Source organism: Stigmatopora argus, chromosome 12 (genome assembly GCF_051989625.1).
Source record: "Stigmatopora argus isolate UIUO_Sarg chromosome 12, RoL_Sarg_1.0, whole genome shotgun sequence".
NCBI classification, from domain to species: Eukaryota; Metazoa; Chordata; class Actinopteri; order Syngnathiformes; family Syngnathidae; genus Stigmatopora; species Stigmatopora argus.
The window spans coordinates 14,990,393-15,012,413 of NC_135398.1; the positions used below are offsets into that span (position 1 = coordinate 14,990,393).

The 22,021-nt window shown below is 40.8% G+C and overlaps 1 protein-coding gene across 3 annotated transcripts in view; it reads right to left on the minus strand.

Annotated features, from left to right (window-relative positions):
* The window catches only part of cdh24b (cadherin 24, type 2b), a 156,533-nt gene that overhangs the window by 66,977 nt on the left and 67,535 nt on the right, over nt 1-22,021 (minus strand). For all 3 annotated transcript variants that reach the window (XM_077614898.1, XM_077614897.1, XM_077614899.1), the window contains exons 2-3: nt 13,910-15,681; nt 1,897-2,191 (exon numbers count right to left, since the gene is read on the minus strand). In XM_077614898.1, the coding sequence (XP_077471024.1) occupies nt 1,897-2,191; nt 13,910-15,400 (1,786 nt within the window). In that variant the 5' untranslated portion in view covers nt 15,401-15,681. The remainder of the gene's footprint in view (nt 1-1,896; nt 2,192-13,909; nt 15,682-22,021) is intronic.

The following is a 22,021-nucleotide window of genomic DNA, read 5'->3' on the forward strand; positions in this document are numbered from 1 at the left end:
TAGGCTGATTGGACACTCTAAATTGCCCCTAGGTATGGGTGTGAGTGTGAATGGTTGTCCGTCTCCTTGCCGTGCCCTGCGATCGGCTGGCCAGCGATTCAGGGTGTCTCCCGCCTCTGGCCCGGAGGCAGCTGGGATTGGCTCCAGCACCCCCCGCGACCCTAATGAGGATAAAGCGGTTCAGAAAATGAGAGAGATGAGAGAGAGAATTGCAATAGAGCTGGGGTGGCCAAGTCCGGTCCTCGAGACCCCCTATTCGGTCTATTTTCCATATCTCCCTCCACCAACACACCTGAATCAAATAATCTGGATCGGTATCAAGCTTCTGGACAGCTTGCTGATGAGTTGATCATTTGATTCAGGTGTGGTAGAGGAGGGAGATATGGAAAACAGACTTAATATGGGGCTATCAAGGACTGGACTTGGCCGCCCCTGAAATACAGCCTATCGCACCCAAGTATGCTCGGGCCCTAATAAAGTAGTAAGTGCCCATTTTAATTGCTAGGAAAAATAATAATAAAGACCTTTAGAATTGCAATACAGGCTATCGCACCCAAATATGCTCTGGCCCTGATAAAGTAGTATGTGCAAACCAATGGGTATACTGCCAGTTTTTTTTTGTAGGCAGCTGAATTGAAAAAAAAAAGTCTGATTGATGAGGGCCTCTCAATGTCAGGAAGTGACATGTGAATCGGTCTCTGTGTGACATCAGAAAAGTCGAGACATAAGAGGTTATCTCAGCCACCTATTTAAATTACCCCGCAACTCCACATTGTCGCCAGATCAATTCTTTTGGCTTTGTATCGGCTGCATCCTGCACTTCTTTTTGCACTCTTTTTATTGATCTTTCATAAGCGGATCTTTGTTCGACTTCAAGCTTGTGTGTGTCAAAAAGTCAGAGGAGCAGTTCATGTCTAATCCCCAAAGCACTTGGCAGATTTGCAGATTTTTCTGTGAGTTCTGCACTCCGAAAAATTTGTGCCCTCAATGATTTCCTTAAGGATGAGATGGCTTTCTTGGAAGAATCTTCCTCCCTTGAGAGAGTTTCTAACCTTACCACGTCAAAAAGTTAGAATAATATTTGACCATAAATAGCATGAAGCTATATCTTGACCCATAGTATGTACAAGTGTTTCAAGTTGACTTTTTTTCCAAAGTCTGAGCTGCTACTTGGTTAGCTTGCCTTCTGTTGTGGCTCAAAATCTAAGATACAAACATGTACAGATATTCCACTGTTCCAATGAAGTGGGTAAGAAATGTGACACTCTATGTACAGCCATGTAGTATATGTACATAGTCTATTGTGTGTATCACATTTGTAACTTTGACCACAAGTCAAATAACTGTAGATTTTAAACCTAATGTTGTTGGGATAGATTAGTGAAATTTAAATGCCTCGAAATTCACACCATCGCTACGGCCTCCGCCATCTTACTTACCCATTCTATTCAACTACACTGTAAACTGGATGAATTTGGTAACACGAGTGCATTGTGAATCATCTGAGCATGATAATAACAGTTTGATGTAAATCGTCCTACGTTTTTTTTTTTTTACATTTCATATCGATTTTGTGTGAATCGCATTCACTCCTGATGAAAACATAAAACTCCTGGGTACTCCCGAAATGTGGTCGATGAAGGTTGGCAGCTCTGCATTTGTACTCCCTATTAAACCGTGAATATGGAGGTGAAAATTGTGAATCAAGGGGAGTATTATTCGAGAGAAATTGTCAAATTCAACGATTTTAAGGCAATTTTAAGGGTACGGCTTATACGCAGAGGCGGCTAATATGCGAAAAAATACAGTAGCTAAAAAAGTAACCAATTCTGCTTGATGTTGTTGACTTGATTTCAAAAAAGGATAATGAAGAAAAAAAGTACTTCAATTATGTACCTATATTTGCCATCTCAGGCACGGTGGCGCTGTAAGGACCTTCGTCGAAGATAGGTGGGTTGTCGTTGATATCCTGCACTCGAATTATGAACTGTGATGAGGGCTCTAGGGCACGGTCTGTCTGCCTGTCAGTGGCCGTGGCAATGAGACGGTACTCATCCTTCTCCTCCCGGTCCAGTGGCTTGGTGACGTGGATGTTACCTGTCTTCTCATCAATCACAAAGACAGAGCCAGCCCCCTCACCTCGTAGGACATATTTAGTCCTTCCATCATTCCTGTCCATGTCAGTGTGCAGCTAGAGAAGAGAAAACAGTCAGGAAAAAAATATTAAGATCACAAGCAAAAATCATTAAAACACTTTGCTGCTTTTCCTGTTTTAGGTGGGGCTTGAATCAGAAAACATTCTATTCGAGTGGAAAATTGGGAATTAAAAAGACAACCACATGGTGTAAGGTTGACTAAGGGAAATATACACATCAGGAACTGTAAAAATTGCATTTCTGTCTTTCAGGGCCCATGTTAGCAATTTTTAGCCAAATTATTCATCGCTAATCATTCATTCATTTTCCAAACCGCTTATCCTCACAACGGTTGTGAGGGGTGCTGGCGCATATCCCAGCTGACTTCGGGCACCAGGCGGGGGACACCCTGAATTGATAGCCAGCCAATCGCAAGGCACGAGGAGATGCCTTCTCCAAGTCCACAAAGCACATGTAGACTGGTTGGGCAAACTCCCATTCCCAGACGAGGACCCTCCTGAGGGTGTAGAGCTGATCCACTGCTTCACAGCCAGGATGAAAACCACACGACTCCTCCTGTATCCGAGATTCGACCTCCGGGTGGACCTTCCTCTCCAATACCCCAGAATAGACCTTCCTGGGGAGGTTGAGGAGTGTGATTCCCCTATAATTGGAACACACCCTCCTTTTTAAAAGGGGGAACCACCACCCCGCTCTGCCAATCCAGAGGCACTGTCCCCAATGTCCACAATATGGTGCAGAGGTGTGTCAACCAAGAGCGTCACAGCCCCACAACATCCAGAGCATTTAGAACCTCCAGGTGAATCTCATCCAACCCTGGGGCCTTGCCACTGAGGAGCTTTTTAACCACCTCAGTGACGTCAACCCCAGAGATATGAGAATTTGCCCCAGGGTCCCCTGGCTCTGCTTCCTCATGGGAAGGTGTGTCGGTGGAGTTGAGGAGGTCTTCAAAGTATCCGGCCCACCGATTCACATCGCAAGTCGATGTCAGCAGCGCACTATCCCCACTACACACTGTTGATGGTGCACTGCTTCCCCCTCCTGAGACGTCAGATGGTGGACCAAAATTTCCTTGAAACCACCCGGAAGTCATTCTCCATGGCCTCACCGGACTCCTCTGGAGTCCCATGGGCCAACAAGGTCTAATAGGACTCCTTTTTCAGTCTGACGGCATCCCTTTCAGCCGGTGTCCACGTTCCCTGCAGACCCTCACAGAACGTTTGGGTCTACCGGGCCACACGAGCATCCACTCCCACCAACGGAGCCAACTCACCACCAGGTGGTGATCGGTTGACGGCTCCGCCCCTCTTTTTACCCGAGTCTCCAAGAAATGCAGAGTTAAGTTTGTTTTATTGTTCCGACAATATGAACATTTTATATTACATGTCTGTTTTTAGTTTTGAGATTTATCAAATAAATGTCCCCCAAAAATGTGATTTTTACTCCAGTGCGATTTGATATGTTTTTCCCCTTTCTTTTAACATTTTTTGGCGAGCGCAACTTATACAATTTATAGTCCAAAAAAATACGGTAGTATATTGGAAACTGAATATTCTATTGCACTATGCACACTGTCCCTTTAGATCACATTAGATCGATAATATTGCCTGGCTCTAGCTAAAACGCTAACTAAAAAGTTATTTTCTCCTCCTGTTTTTTTTAACGTCTTGCTGTCAGATTTGTTAGCATCCTGTCACTGCTGATGATCTGCTGAGTCATAAGCTATTTTCTAACGGTTGTCTTATCATTACTGCTATTTATTGGAGTCCACATTCCACCTACAAGAACGGAATATTTATAGCAGAGATTCTGTGTTTGACAGATTGCAACGAAACCAGTCATCACAAACAATTATATATCACGTCAGAGATCACATTTGCATGTGAGTCACTAATAGAAATATTATTTGAGCATTCTGTTGAAAATTCCATGTGTTTTTTGAAAAAATAGGATAGCTTAATTTTACACAAGTTTGTTCTGCACTTAAAGAATTAATAAATGGGGACATTTCAGGGTGAGTGCGACCCCAAAAGAGTTTATTCATTCATTCATTTTCTGAACCGCTTCATCCTCACAAGGTTCACAGGGGGTGCTGGAGCCCATCCTAATTGACTTTGGGCCAGGGGCCCTGAACCGGTTGGCCAGCCGATCGCAGGGCACAAGTAGACGGACAACCATTCACACTCATACCAAGGGGCAATTTAGAGGTTACAAGTAACCTGTTTTTGGAATGTGGGAGGAAACCGGAGTACCTGGAGAAAACCCACCCAGGCCCGGGGAGCGACCTGGATTCAAACCAAGGACCCCAGAGCTGTGAGGCCGACACGCTAATCACTCATCCGCCAGGCCTCCCAAAAGAATTTAATTGAATGGATTATATATGCGTGTGCTTGCCTATTTGTTTTGGATTTAAGTTCTCATTAAAATACAATTAGCACACTTTCCGACTGACTTCTTGGGTTTAAAATCTCACCTCAACACCAGCCAATGATCTATAACAGATCCATGTCAGCAAAAGCTATCGTCCAATTTCACTTGTCTTTGCATGGTTCCCCATCGGTGGACATCTATAATAATGCTGGTCAATCTCTCACATCTTTTTTTCCTCTCAGTGGTAGTATTGCAGGAACATTTGTTTACACAAGCTCATTCATTTATTTATTAGTCTGTCCATTAGAATAATGGGGTTCATGTGAGTGCTAGAGCATATTGCAGATGACTAAAGGGGAGGCAGGGTAAACTATTAAATTATTGCCAGTCAATCACAGGCTACAAAGAGAAAAATATATAATTATTAATATTTACAAGTGGCCCAGTGGTCGAGTTCTTAGCGCGTTGGTCAACGCATTGGTCAACGCATTGGTCAACGCATTCGTCAACGCGTTGGTCTCACAAGTACTGGGGTCGAGGGTTTGACCCCAGGTAGGTCCTTACTGTGTATTTTGCATGTTCTCTGGGCTTGCGTGGGTTTTCTCTGGGTAGTCCCATTTCCTACCCACATCCCAAAACACACAGCCCGTTGGTTCAACACTCTAAATTACCCCAAGGTATGAGTGTAAGCATGAGTGGTTGTCTGTCTCCTTGTGCCCTGCGATTGGATGGCCATCGATTCAGGTTGTCCCCGGCCTGGTGCCCGTAGTCGGCTGGGATAGGCTCCAGCACCCCCAAGACCCTTGTGAGGATAAGCAGTTCAGAAAACGAATGAACTACTAAATTTACACTCGCCAGAAAACACGATCCCCAAGAAAACTCAGAGGCACAGAGAGAAAATAAAAACTCCATAATCAAGGATTAAGCCTTATAATGGAAAGTTTATTTATCACTCAACTGTGAGGCACGCACTAACCAGTCATCCACTATGCTGTCAGTCAATTTCTGTGAGTTGCTTCAAAATGAGAATTTATCAGTCTTGTATTTATCAATTCAATTTATCAGTAAGTTATAAAACAAGTGATAACATAAGATAAAAAATACAATTTTGAATTTTAAAAAAAAATTAATAGCAGAAAAAAATCGCGAATAAGTGAAATCGCGATAATCGAGGAAGACTGTGAGTAAACTTGTTATCAGGCTCCACTGAAGATCCATTTGAGGTTCAATTATAGCTGGTAATAGTTTCACTAAATTCAACCTATTGAAACTTTTTTAACAGCACTGAACAGTATTTATTCGTCTATTACACAGGTATTTTTCCAACCACAAGTTCCTCTTAGAACGTTTTTTAAAAACTTGTTCAAGTTTTCTCTCATCCTTCATCTGACAAAAAACACTAAGGCAATGGACCATCCAGAATCTCCTGGGAAGCCTCACTTCTCTCTCTTCTGAATTAAGAGCCATTAACAATCAAAGCATTAACAGCCCTACTGCTTAACGACGGGACTTAATGAGCTTCTTAATGAAGCCCAGCATCATTACCAGAGTGAGTGGTGGCAGTCGTGATCGAAAGGTTTCCTTAGATTCATTCTCTACCAGGAGAGGCTTCTGTTTCACATCTATTTAACACTGACCTATCAACATTATCTTTGCTCCAAAGATTAATACAACGTAATAAAAGGAAAAACTATTATCTTGATTTCAATTTCAGACCCAACAAGGTACATGATTCCTCCCAAAACATTCAGGTTAGCTTTATGATGGTAGTTGGTAATTGAGTATATAATAAACTGTGTGGGTTTATTTATTTTAGGGTATTTCGGATCAGCTCCCTACAAATCTCTGTGAATACAGTCAACCAAGAACAACTGCAATGCATTTTTACGACCTCAAGAATCACAGCTCGTCTGTACCAAGTGTTTGAACCATCACTGAAAAGATGGTATTTCAGTAGAGTAGTACTACTAACTTAATGCGTTATGAGACCGAGCTCGTATGTCGAATTACTTTGCCTCGCTTCCACCTTCACTTTTAGCCGGAATTTTTAAAAGGGACCTATTTTGTTTGCTTTTGTCTTCCTTTCAAAATATTACAAAGATGGCGCACACAAATGTCCTCACAATAGGATAACGCACGACCACTTGCCAATTTGTCCGGTTGCTCCTCTCGTATTGGCAAGCCAGCTCCGTCACGTGTATACAACTCTCATGTTTTTCGATTATTTCATGATTAATATCGATTGTCATCATACGCCTTTTCTTCGCACTACCCTTCATTGAACCTGCTTGCTTTGGACCTATTGTTTTTCCCTTAAACACGCAAAAAAATGCAACGCTCTGCCCAGTGCTCGTAGATATCTTTACACAAGGGAGATCCGGCGATAAAGACAGTGCACTGTTATCATAAGCAGCCTCTCGCGTCTCAGCCACCTGGCTGTCTCGTATCTCAAGGCAAATATTTGCTGGGAATTTTACTCGTATCTCAAGGCAAATATTTGCTCGGAATTTTACTCGTATCTCAAATTTCACGTATGTTGGGGCACTCATATGTCAAGGTATTACTGTATTCTACCCAAATACCAACATGCAATAAAAATGAGCACGTGGATGTGGATATTTGGATTGAGAATGTTCTATATTGTTTTATGAAAATGTTCTTTGGCGGCCCGGCGACTAAGGCCTCACAGTTCTGGGGTTCTGGGTTCGAATCCAGGTCGGTCCATCTGTATGGAGTTTGCATGTTCTCCCTTAGCATGCATGGGTACTCCGGTTTCCTCTCACATTCCAAAAACATGCAGGGTAAGCTGATTGGTCACTATAATTTGCCTATAGGTATGAGTGTGAGAGGAAATGGTTTTCCGTATCCTTGTGCCCTGTGATCGGCTGGCCACCGATTCAGGGTGTCCCCCAGTCCGGAGTCAGCTGGGATAGGCTCAGCACCCTCCGCGACCTTTGTGAGTGAGGATAAGGAGTTCAGAAAATGAATGAATGTAATGTTCTTTGTAATTGTCAGAATATTAAGCATTGCTGCTATCTTGGTCCAAGGCTCACTTGGAAAAGAGATTGCCAATCTCAAAGAGTGTTCCTGATTAAATAATGGTTAAATTAAAAAAAAAGATATAGACGGGTGGACCAGTACATGATATATATTCCCAAATCAGCTAAAATAGATCTAAGCTCACACACAACCCTAATAACATTTAAGCCTTTTGTGCTTACTGTATTACAGTGACTATCAGGCAAGTTCTTAAGTGCAATACAAGCAGAGAAAAGATTTCTATCTGTAATTTACTCATCATAATTTACCATTGCCATATGACTATGGTATTCTGCTTGGTTGAGTACTTGTTCCTTTGATACAACTATTTTTCCTGTTTCCTTACAAGAAAATCATTTGTTACCTAAGTATAAAGTGAAGCATGGTTTGTTATTGGGTCTGGTTGGTGAAAGAGAAGGTGTCGGGAGAGAAAACAGAGAGAGAAACCACTCAGACCACCACTGCCAAGCATACCTGCCAATGTCAAATCTATTGAAAACAAAATGGACGATTTGGAATTAGAGCTTGCTCCTAATCGCTACACTCACGAATACTCCATGCTAATAATCACAGAGACGTCGCTACACCCACAAGTACCCGACACTACTCAGATCAGACAGGATGTGAAAAAAAGAGGTGGTGGGCTTTGCATTTATGTGAATGAGGGATGGTGTAACAGCTGCAATGTTCTCGATAGACACTGTTCCCCAGGCATGGAATTCATGTCGGTGAGATGCATACCCTTCTTTCTGCCCAGAGATAGCCATTGTTATCATCACTGCTGCCTATATCCCACCAGACGCTAAAGTAAGTACCGCTCTCTCCCCACTAATTGACACAATGAACACTCGTCTACCCACGTGCCGCGCACATAACTGCAGTGGATTATATATATATATATATATATATATATATATATATATATATATATATATATATGTATATATATATATGTATGTATATATATGTATATATATATGTATGTATATATATATATATATATATATATATATATATATATATATATATATATATATATGTGGTCAGGTAAAGTAAACGCAGTTTAAAATGATCAAATTTTCATTGTTATAATTTTATCGCCCAGTTCTAGGTGAATAAAATGGTTTTGTGTGTTTTTGTGTGTCTGTCTGTCTGATTTGGCAGGTCATCGCATGGTGTGGCTCTTTGACTCCCACAGTTTAAAATATTAGCTCTTTGTGTCGAACTTGTTCAACACCCCTGGTGTAGTGGTTCATTCACCCCACTTTGGTTTGGGCAGCTTAGGATTGATCCCTACTAAGTAGCAGTGTGATCGTGAGCGCTAATGGTTACCTTTCTAGTTTAGAGTGTTGTCTTTTGCCAAAAGTCAGCTGGTATAGGTTTCAGCACCCTGTAGCCATGGTGTTGAAAAATAATGGAAAAAAAAGAATGTCTCTCTCTCACACACTCTTTTTCCCTCTCTCTCTCTCTTTTCCCCTATATTTAATAACAGAAAAAAGTATAAAAAGTACTTCTTTCCTGAAGCAGCATGTCATACTAAACAAACACTATCCTTGAAGGACATATCAAGGGCCTCGCAGTCAGACAGTTTATCATTTATTAGTTGCACATTTAGTTTAACATCAAATTTATTGTACTTTAAAACAAAGTGGAAGGAGAGGAAGCACTCTTTAAAATTTATCCTCAGTGCTGTCACTGGTTCCACAAAGTTAGTCCTAACCATTAGATCATTTTTAGTTTAGTATGGAGCATTTGTCCTGTATTGACACCGTAGATTATAGCCTTGGCTCCTATTTCCAGCTTTAGAGATTTATCCAAACCGAATTTTCTGGGATAATACAAAAACAGCATAATTCAACGTGAGCATAAAAAACATGCATTGTATGATTTTCATTTTAGTAAACAAACCATGAACATGTAAATTATGACTTGCTAGCAATTGTTGGAGAGTTGACCTTTTAGCAATTATTTCCCTTTTTAAACATAACCAGGTTCCTAATAAAGTGTAAAAAGGCATGTTCATATTTATCTCCTTACCTATAGTGGGTGCCTACATGAGTGCTGATCAGGAGATTAAAAATTCATAAGTATAATAGGATTTCTAAGAGCATTATTTTCTCTTGTGTGCCACAACAGTCTAATACAACTGGGTCTAATAGTATGCATTTCAAGCCCAGGATACTCACATAATGGGTGTATTCCAAATATCAGCATCATAATATGAGTTTGAGTGTGTGGTCTGGCTTTGTTCCCTCTTTGAGAAATAGTTGATGGTCTAAAATGGTTTGACATGTAGGGTGAACTGAAAAATGTTTTGTTTGTGATTTCAAATGGTAAAAGTCCAATATTTTAGGTGTTCTCTTTTAGGATAGGCATAAATCAAATAAAGAACTTTCTCACAATTGCAAAAATGTCTTCCAAAATGGTCCACCAGCCTGTAGGCTCTGGAAATTTTCCTTTGCCGATTCAGATAAAATAGATTTTTATCTGTGATGTCAGTACAATAACGGTGATTGTTCCAAATGAAATGCAAGACAACAAAAACAATGAACTCGCAGGAGGACAGCGAATACAGTGATAAAAGTGTTTCTATTCTTTTTCTCATGCCTCAGGAATGTTTGACTTCGACTATGAAGCCATATCAGTTCAAACCCAACTCTCGACACCAAATAAGGATGAATGAAATTCAGAACACAAATCAGGAAGTGAAACAAAACGAGACACGCTTTGGAATATTTTTTAGTCTAATGTATTTTTTTTCATGCCTTATATCAGGGGTAGGGAACCTATGGCTCTCGAGCCAGATGTGGCTCTTTTGATGGGTGTATATGGCTCTTGGAGTTCTGAACGCACCAATAGGAGCGTCAAGTCGCACTGTGGCGCCGACTCCCTCTAGCGCCGCTAATGATAAATTTTTCTTCATTAAACTCTTTTGCATGCACCCTCATTGATTATCAATGGCGTAACCATGTTGTCATAAGAATTCAGAGACTTTTTGTACTTGGAAAGTGGTGAAACAACTAAAAAGGCACACATTTTCATGTATTTTGACTTTTGAATGCTGAGTATGGCTCTCCAGGAATAAAATTTGACAATCGGAATTGTTTACCGCTCTCTCCGTCAAAAAGGTTCCTGACCACCTGCGAGGACACTTTGTCAGCAAAAAGGAGTGCATAATTTTAGCAGTGTGCGGCCAGCACATACTTGGTAATACATGTGTTCTGGGGAGCCACCTGATGGTGTAGAGCAGGGGTCCCCAAACTTTTTCCTGTGAGGGCCACATAACTTTTCCCTTCTCTGATGGGGGGCCGGGGTCAGTTTGTAACAGAAAAAGTGTGACGATCGTAGGGGAGCTTAACATTTTTATTGTTTTCCAGAAAGCCACACAAAACCAAATAACCCTTTCCAGGTTCTTTACAGAAAAAAAGTCAGGAAACAAATAATAGCACTTAATGAAATAAATAATAACTAAATAACCCTCTCTGAGTTCTTCACAGAAAAAAACAGGAAATAAATAACACTATTTATGAAATAAATAATAACTAAATAACTCTCTCTGGGTTCTTCATAGAAAAAAAAGCCATGGAACATTAACTTTCAGTTGTGCCATGCACAATCTTCTCCCTTTGCTCTGAAGTTTATGCACGACACCACAACCTTCATTACAGAATCCCACGTCAACACTTTGCAGCACAGTGCTTGCTGGTGAATTAGGCAGTGGACTCGTAGCGGGGCAGTGAGACCCCTTTTTTCCAACTCTCGGTTCATGCGTCCTATTAGACCGTGAGTTTTGCCCACCATGCTAGGAGCCCCGTCAGTCGTGATGCTAGCTAGCTTTGACCAGTCCAGGTCCAACTTCTCCATGGTTTGGCACACTTTGTCAAAAATATCCTCTCCCGTTGTAGTCCCTTTGAGACTTTGGAGGGCTGCCAGATCCTTGCATATCTCAAAGTTTGCGCTAACTCCACGAATAAAAATGAGCAGTTGCGCTGTGTCTTGCACGTCCGTGCTTTCATCCAGTGCTAATGAAAAAAAGTCAAATTCTTCCGTCTTCTGCTGCAGCTGGGCATATACATTACTCCCGATTTCTTCAACGCGTCTGGTCATTGTACTCACCGACAGACTTACGGCATTAAATGCATCTCTTCACCTCCTCCGCGACAGCATCCATTTATTTCTTAACAAACTCTCCGTCAGTGAAAGGCTTGCCGCTGCTTGCTATCAGTTTAGCAACCCGAAAGCTGGCCCGAACGGATGCCTGGTTCAGCTGAGCTTGGCGTACAAATGTATTCTGCTGAGATAGTAGTCCACTTTTTAGCTTTGAGAGTTTGTCTGCTCGTATTTGACCTTGCAAGCTATAGTACTTATCTTTGTGACGGGATTCATAGTGTCGGTGAAGATTGTATTCTTTGAATACCGCCACCGTCTCTTGACAGATGAGACAAACAGCCTTTCCTTTGCATTGAACAAAAAAATAATCGTTTGTCCACTCCAGGTTAAATACCCTGCATTCTGAATCAATTTTTCTCTTACCTAACTTTTTCGCCATTATTCCTTTCTCTCTTTGACAGGGCGGGGCCTAGGATTTTTTTTCTGGAGGCCAAATAGGAAAAAAATCCGATAGCATCTCTGGTATTGTTCAGAGGGCCGGGCCAAATGTGCTGACGGGCCGTATCCGGCCCGCGGGCCGTAGTTTGGTGACCCCTGGTGTAGAGGTTCACTCGCCTGACTTCGGTGCGGGCAGGTGCGGGCAGGCGCAGGCTCGATTCCCACTGGTGGCTATATGATTGTGAGTGCGAATGGTCGTCTGTCTCTTTGTGTGCCCTCTAATCCTGACTGGCACCCAGCCTACGGTGTAGTCTGCCTTCCGCCCGATGTTGGCTGGGATAGGCTCCAGTAACCTCCGCAACCCTTATGAGTGATGCACGTTAGGAAAGATGAAACTACTTTCCTCAGATATTCCTAAAATAGTCATAGAAGGCTAGTTGAACGCTTTTAAATTGCCCTAGATATGAGTGTGTCCATCTCCCCGTGCCTTGGCTGGCCACCGATTCAGGGTGTTCCCCGTCTGGTGGCCAAAGTCAGCTGGGATAGGCGCTAGCACCCCCCGCCCCCCCCCCCCCAACCCTTGTGAGGATAAGAGGTTCAGAAAATGAATCAATGTTTTCCGGAATAAAATTTTTAAATAACACCAGTGTGAAAAATTGTTGGTGTTCTACATTGAAGATCCCAAATATTAGGATGTAGTGGAACCAAGGTAATTACTTTTATTTGTTAAAACAAGGTTTAAAACAGTATCTCTGTAATTTCCCACACCAGATTGAACTCTCAATCTCAAAAATGTGCGGCCAACGCCCTAACCACTCTTCAAGTGTTAATATAGCACTTTTATTGAATGGCAAAATAACAATAGCATTGGCAAATCTGTGATCAATCCAGTGTGGTTGGACACATAAATTGGATATTTTGACAATAGACTACAGTTATTGTCCACTGTGAGGTTTAAAGAAGCCTACAGCACTTATTCAGGGCTCATTAATACTCGTTTGATTAGCAAAATAGCGACTCAGGATTACAATTCACTTTCTATTGAGTACCGAGATGGTTGTAGGATAACACTAGGAGAACAGACCATCTATAACACCTGTCTCATTCTCATGACTGTCATTATGTTTCTCCATCGTTAATAGCGGAGCGTAATACACTCTAGGGATAATATGTGTAACCAGTTAGTCAGTAACGAATTACACAGAAAAAAGGATATGACTATAATCTCTTGTTTGTTGAGCTGAAAATATAGTGATAAATCCTTTTAAACCTGGAGTAAATCAGTTTTGATTGCATAGCCTTATTGGCACGAGACCATGAGGGACTTAAATTGACATACAGGAATACTCAGTTTGTGCCTTGGGGTAACGATCATTGCTGGAAGAGGGAATGTAAGACTGTTAGTTCAAGTGGTTATGTCAGTACCCAAAGGTGGGAGCAGATTGGTAGTAATCATGACCAAACCCTTGGTCAAATGGAATATTGGGATTATGTTGCATCTCAATTAACCATTGATTAGTTGAAGATTTGACATCTTCCTTTTAAGGCACAGTAGTAACCTGGCAAAATGATGATCATTTTCAATGGCAAATGTAAAACAATCCATTAAAAAAACTGCAGGGTTAGATTACGTAAAACACATCTTGTAAAATGAGTACCTGAGGGAACCTAAATTTAGATATTTTATGCAAATTGCTTGTAATAAAACCATCAGCCGTGTCATATTCATTTAAAAAAACATATCCACACAAAAATGAACCCATGTAAATGAGGAATCAAATGCATATTTTACTTACCCGGCCAATGAGGACAGGTTCAGGTCCAGCATATTCTTCAATCACAAAGAACTGGTTCCAAATCCAACTTCTCCTGCTACGAGAACGTGACTTCTTTTCTTTCAAGGGATCTTCAGAATCCTCCTTGCTTTCGGCTTCCTCGAACACAAGGCCATTCTCATTGTCTGGATCCAGCACCTGCACCCCAGAATCTTGAGAAGAGTGGTCCCATTCTGGAGCTGGATGGAGCCTCAGGACATGACTGCTGTTGACAGTCTTTCTGTCTTCATCTAGTGAGTAGTGAGTAGTGCCAAGTTCTGTTTGAGTAGTTTGAACTGACTTTGTTAATAGGTCTCTAAGGGCATCTGCCGTTCTGTTCCAAGGTCTTACTCCCTGGGGTTGGGTTGTCAGCATTGATGGAGTCGAGTCATTTGTTTCAGCAGGAATATGCAGTGGCAAATGTTTTGTCATCTGGAGAGGGGATTCTGTTTGGGTGATTGGCACTTCTTTGTTCAAGATGAGATTGACGTTGTCACGAGGTTCTGACATGAACAGCACATGTTTATTCACACTATCACTACCATCTGATACTTGTAGATCAACATTGTCTGTCCCTTTACTGAAACCTGGACCCATCACTCTTGGATTAACATAAGTGTTAGAACTCTGTTTCCGATTAAGATCTGGAGTGCTGACCAAATTTAGATATGGAAATGCAGTTTGATTATCATGTCCAGTATGTGTCTGAATGATAGGCGTATCTTGCCTTCCGATTTGAAGTGCCTCTAACTGCCTGTGATTAACGTCAATCAAATCTCTCTTTCTGCTCCGATTACTCTTACTGTTATGTTTCAGACTGGGAAGATTCTGCATTTGAGAATTAACTATCCTCACAAGGTTATCTTTTGACAGAACTTTCAGAACCTCATAAGTTCCACTGAAGTTAAGTTTTCGGTTTAATTCAATGCCCAATCCCTTCCCTGGTACACCTGTTACATGGACACTCATATCGGGTCTGCTTTTGTTTCTTGAACTCAATCTTATGTGACTTTTATTAGAATGTAAATCAAGTTTATGGTGCAATATGTTTCCTTTTCCAATTTTGGCCTCAACACTTTTTGTATTATTCTTCATTTTTAAATCATGACTTAGCTCCTTGCGCAGATTCACCTCTTTATTGCTGCAAGACTCAGCCTCCTTCTTAGCCATGGCATCTAGCCTCTCCTTGATAACAGCAGATGGAGTTGCATGATTGGGCAATGCTTTGGAGTGGGAAAGAGGCCCAAAGACACCTGCCTGTGCATGACTGATCAAATTTCTCAGAGTGACCATAGGCATTGCATTTGTGTCCATGCTCCCTTCCTTTTGGACTGGAGTTCGGTTGTCCTCTACCTTCATTATGTGTGAGCCACCTACTTCTTTCAATCGGACAACCTTACTGGCCGAGGTGACGCTCCACGGTCCTTCACATAGGCAGATGCAAATCAATAAGAGCAGATTGCTTTTAATCATCTTGTTTGAAGCGAGGTTTCCTAATTGGAGCAAGATATGCTTTGAGGAAGGCCTGGTTTTCCAGCTGTCTTCATTCTTTCTGTTTGTTTCCCTTTTTTCATGCCCTACCTGTCACGCTTTTAATCTTTGACATCCACTAAGCATGAGAGCAGGTGTCACTTTTTTGTTGCTTTGGCCACCACTTAATGTCTCTCTATCTTGCTCTGTGCTTTCTCTGATATTTCTTTTTATTTTACTCCACAGGGCCTTTAGTGATCGTCATTCAAAGAAGGTTGAACAACCTAAGAGAAAAATGATAAAGATAATCAAGGTCAAACTATAATCATGGCACTCAGTTAATTAAAAGTGGATAGACAGGTAAGGACACTCATGGTTGGGAGGGTTGATACATCAACAGAGGCGTAATCTCATTTCACAAATGAATGATAAAATCTAGAATACATTGTGTATCTTGATAATGACCTAAGTAGTGTTACGCTTGTATTTCTATAAACCGCACAATGGAAAAAATGAAATCCAATGTTGCACTCATTTGCATTACTTTTATAGATAAATTTCAAAGCATTTCAAACTGCTGTTTTAATTTCCTTTACATCCTTGATTAATTACCTGGATTAATATCGAAATGTTGATTCGTCACATACAAGTGCATGCCAAGGCAAATGCAAGCTATTCAAGCCGAGGGACTTAACATTGTCAGAAACTTTTAACATGTCTCTCTCATAATGTGACGTCTGCAGAGAATTCATACGCCACATCAACAAGTCATGTCACTCGTTTGAAAATTAGATCACAAATCAAAAGTTTGACCACCTTCGTATCACACCTAATAATTCATTGTCAGTCACGCTTACTCATCAAATGCAAGAACACAAAAACACAAACTTTCTGCTGCTTGTATTAAGGTATGGTCACACTATAACATACCTGTCAACCTCGGGAAATTGCTGCCGTTATTAATGATTGCAATTCCCCTTATTAACCGATAATAAACTGTACAAATCCAACGGTACACATAGTATTTATGCACATAGGACATACTTAAAAGTCCAAAATTTTCCTCAAAGTGAACGTAGTGCCCAATCAGTCGGTATGCCTTTTGTATGCATATCTTTATATAGTGAAAATGCAGACGTGTGGAAAGGGGAATGCCCGTGCGCATATCATGCTTAAAGCATAACAATATTAGCTGTCGACAATGACATTTTTGTCTCCTACAAGTTACCAAGACGATCCGGATTGGCCAAAACAAGATCGGTTTTACAAATAAAAGTATTTTAAAAAATCCTGTACAAAAGTTGTTATACGGCGTACACAATTTGAAATGATCAAAAAGCGTATAAAATACAGGAAAAACATATAAGTTGACAGGTATGCTATAAACACCCACTCCACGGAAAAATAATAGGTATAGTCGATGTTGCTCCCCCAAAAGAGTATGGCTTATGTGATGCATTGCATGACGGACAAGTACTTGACCAGATGTTGCCGCCACATGCCAAACATGGCCGCACACACATTGTAACATTCAACAATTTTAAGGCAATTTTAAGGGTGCGGCTCATATGCGCGGGCAGGTTCTATGCAATTAAATACTGTGTATTAAAAATAATAATTGTACAAGCAATGCATAACATGTCATTTGCAAGGTAGTTTATTGTTGAATACGAAATCGTACATTGTTTTCACCATTAGCCTCAATCGGTGCGGATAAATGCACAAAGCATATTGAATTTCTAGGCGCAATGTATGGTAATTATAATACTCCTAAAGTCAGACAAGGCATATACATGGCATTGACTGATTCAACGGTGATTCGAAGATTTACGTGGAAGTGGTGAAAACACTTAGCAGTAGTTTTCTTCTTCATTGGTGGATTAGCTCTGGATTTAACTGAAAGGACTGACTGCCCACCTTCAGAGGAAAACAAAGTTAGAGGTCGGTCGTATGACTTTGGTCAAATGACTAGGGTATATATTGTTGTGTATTGTATTATTTAAAAAGTGGTTACTTTATTGCCTCGCTCTCAGCAGCGCCACAACAACATACAAAATAGCCTCTTGAACTCAATTGGTCCATACAGCATGTAAGAAACATTGACAAGCGATATTAACACTGAGAAGTAAAGAGTGTGTGAGAAATATGGAACTGCCTACAGGACCCCACCCACTCAAACAAAAGGCCACAAGAGGAGCTCCACCCCTCCCCGCCCAAGCATTACGGTTAGGACACTTAATGAAATCTGTCATAAACTATCATTCATGTTGATTAGAGCTGTCACATCATCATTATGATAGTCTTATGGCTCTGCCCTAAGAAGCATTCAAATTATGTGTTACCCAGAATCCGTCAATGACATTGAGAACCCCAACCCCCTCAAGTAAATTCTACTACTTGCATCCAGTGCTGGCGTTTCATATCACACCAGAAGCACAATTTCCATCCAAGCCTGTGCGTTGTGTTTTACTTGTCAAACATACTGTATTTCATTTTGGCAATGTCAGATTCTGTTAGCAATTCACAGGAGTCTGACTGAAGTAAGGGTGATCGAAGGGATAATATTCTACCCCCTTTTTCTGAACTTGTATTGAAGCCTCTTTTTATCGCTACAAACAAACTTATGATTAACTGAATAGGGAAGGAAATATTATCCTTCCCTCTCTGTTTTCTGTGTTGTCTCTTTCCACATCTCCCACACACCAACTGTCGTCCTCTCAGCTCATTTAGGTACTTATCTCACAGCTCTTTAACTCATTTTGTTTTAACCTCCTCGTCTCTTGCCTGCTAGTTTGTCTCCCTTAAATCTGTGTCAATCACAAGGCTGTCACCATGTCCGTCACCCTTAGAGCACTGACGCTTCCATCAATCAGCCAATCTCATTCCTGGGCCTTGTAACATTGGACGTGACAGGGCTAGCGCCTCTTGACAAGAAGGCTACCGGAACATATATCTGCTGGGAAAAAAGCACAAAAATACATCTAGTATTGACATCGAAATAAACGGAAAATGTCTGATATTTGATAAAATATAAATATCATTGGAGCGAGTACAATGGTATGACATTGAATTCCACATTTGTGTTATCTCCAATGTACAGCATGAGGTGATGATCAGAGTGAATTCAATGACAGTGCCTTTTTCCCACCCAGAGGAACTTATCAGCAGGGATTTTGATGGCCAAGCAATCATTGCTAGGGGCACCTTGTTAACAAGCCTCGGGCAGGTGGTGGGTTTGTAGAGGAGCATATCAACATGGCACAGCTGAGCACAATTTTTTGAGGGGGAGGTTTTGCCAATTTGGTATTTATGTATATCACACGAAGTTAACATTAATCAAGAAACAATGATTCTTTTAAAAACAAAGCTAGTATGCTAGATATTTAAAATGTATACAAATTAATGGCGTAGTTTGTTACACAGGGCTTTGTTGAATACTGAAAGGTACTTATTGTCACATGTACAATGGAACAGATGACTGAGGTCACAAAAAGCGGGATAGACAATGGTGAGTTGATTGTATCCCACCTGACTGAGAGAGAAGTGGATACAACCTAAACTGGTTGCTACTTTCTCACTGGACATGTCATTTGGAGGCAAAAATAGCCAGTTAGATTCATAGCCTATGACAAGAATTTAAAGACTGAAATTAAATTATTGGTCATTAAAACGAAGTGCTTTGTCTTTGTTACATAATAATTACAGTTGCACTGGTTTTATGCGTGTATGTCTGTTAAAAATTTGAGGTTTCACAAAGCACGAGTTTGACCCAAAAATAAATGGTTAAAAGTCCATGTATTGCTATGCTCGGTGATTTTTTACCATTATCAGTATTAGTAATGAGAGAACCAAAACCCAGAGTGGAGCAGCTTTCTCATATTACATACCACCACTGTGCAACAGTGTATTTCAGCAAACTCATTTCATTTTAGATTATATAATAAAATGCTTTCAATTACATCTAATGTTATTTCCTCCTTTTACAAACGTTTAACAAAGAATGTCATCCCTCACCACTTCCCGGCTTCAACATTTGCAGCTTCAGTCTATCGCGGTATTTTATATTAAGTATCAAAATCAAAAGTGTTCATAAAAATGGGAAAATTCAACTGAAACTCGCAAGCAGAAAACAGGGAACCGCCACTCAACTCAGCGCCAATAAAGAAAGGGCGGCGAAGAAGAATTCCCCCAAAATAGAAAAATGTCGGCGAAGAAAAATTCCGCCGAATTAAAAAAAAATAGCTGAATAAGAAAAACTATGCCGTAGAAGAATGGCCGTAAAAGGAGAATAATGCCATTAATGATACTAAAGGCGAACGCCGTCAGCCTTATCTGAAAATAGATCCCTCTGGCCGAACAAGAAGTCGCGGAGGAGTGGAGTGGAATTTGGATTTCCCCCAAAGTGCGGGCACTGAGCGGACGCTATTGCTCTTGTCCAAAAATAAAGCTTTGTGGGTGGACAAGACGGCTGGACGCCGCGGAGGAGCGGAGTGGAAGTTGGATTTCCCCCAAAACGAAGACGTCAATAAGGATAAAGAATGTGGTCTTAGAACTTTGAACAATTGCCAAGAGATTTTCAATATAGCACACAGTTTGCAGAAAAGTGCCCCGAAGATTGATGACAGCATGGTCAAAGCCATCAAATTTGGCAATCGTCTTGACGGTGTCATGTCATGTCCAATTGAGATATAGCATGTGGAGCCTACAACCTATGTAAATTACATACCGAAAATTAAGTACATGCTACAGTCTTCAAATGCACCAGAATTTAAATTGCCCTTGGGCGTTGGTGCAAAAACAATCATTTTTACCGAGATAGGTTAGCGCAAAAAGAGTTACGAACACAGGTTAGTTTCTCATACTGTACTTTTCTCAACCAAATAACACACTAACAGATAATATTTCATTTGGTAATGCATTGACAGCATCCACAAAGACAACTTCATTGTTCCGTCCATTTTTGTCAGGAGTGGCCTGTTTGTCCCTCCTGACGTGCCGTCAGAGAGCAGATGCAGTCAATCTGCTGATTGCTTCCTGTTTTGTTATTTAAGGAGCAATGAGTCATAGGACCATTGCCGGATCGTACTTCTGTTCATGCGTGCGCGCAGCATGCTGCCGTTTTGTTTCCATGCCATTGTTGATTTATAGATCCCTGTTGATTTATTAAAGGATGTCGTTTGAAGCCAACTGGCTCGATTCAACTCCCGTTTATATTCCCGATCGCGCCGCGACGACGCAGCGAGATCGTAACAATTTTAATTTAAATTACTGACCAACACACTAACTTTGCTCTGGTCAACGGGCCCTGATACTACACAATGTTAGTACAAAGATGCCAACTATCTTTATTTTCCTATTGTCATTTTACCATACAGGAATGCATTAGAGGAAAAAACTAAAATCTCCATCACATTTCAAGGAGAAGTCTGACAATTTTGGCTTATAATTTCTCTCCATTGTTGAATGCATCCCCAAACCATATCCTTGTTTTTTTTCTGGATTTTTCATGGCAAATATGTATATATCAGAGATATATGTTGTTTTTTTTTATTGGTACATAACATTGTTATTTTGGACTGTGAATGTGGTAATAACCTGGATAGCCTAAAATCAAAACAAAATATCTCAGCTTAACCATTGAGAATTGTGTTAAAGGTTGAAAAAGACATGTTTCCTTGTGTCTATTAAAATGTTAATGTGATTTAACGAACAATTTAAGTACAAAAATAACATAATGCTACTTTAAATGAGCATTTTAAAACATGTGTATTTTCAGTCCTGTTTTCCGAGACACAATATTGCACTTATGTATATCTTCAATAGAAAAGTATAAGTGTAGTGGATCTCTCAGTGAGTTGATTAATTGGAGCCATAAATATCTTAATTAAATTTCCACTACCAGTCCCAGCCCACTTAAAAAGTAAATGATCTCAGGGTGTGTTAGTACTGGAGGCAGATCCTTACCATTGATTGTTCTGTGTCATCTGACTAACGAGACTGGAAATTGTAATTACGATTTACATCCTTGCTCACTGTCTTTTACTTCTGCTAACCCTCCTCTCTCCCACAGAGCAAGACACTGACTGAGTAGGAAGCCCACGCACACCCATTTCACAACAAGAAAAATCCCCAAAAATAAATTGTGTACTCTTCTACTCACTTGCTAAAAAGGCTAGGCTCATTGAAGACTATCATCCACTATCAGCCTCTCAAATAACCGTATTAAAGAGGCTCCAGAATAAACAGAAACCTCCAAACAAGGAAAAAACCTTTTGGGCTGCTTATGAAAGCAAAGAAAGCTCAGAGGAATGCCTCTCTGGCCTCAGCGAAGTCAAAGAGAAAACTGGAGTCAGCTCCCACACAAGAAAAAATGGACCTCAAAAGAATTATGTATAGCTTCAGAAGGTCAAATACCAGCAAAAAAGCCAAGAAAGATATAGGGAAGTTCTGAAGAAGTGATTGCGTGTCAATGGATCCAAATGTAGGGAAAGCCTGCATTGGAAGAGCACCCCTGGTGCTTCAGTGCAAAATGGTGTGCTGGTTTTTCCTTGAACCTTGGCAGATAAAAGTATAGCTGTCCATAAGTAAAGATAGGGGAAAAGCTCGGGAGCTCATTCCCTTTCT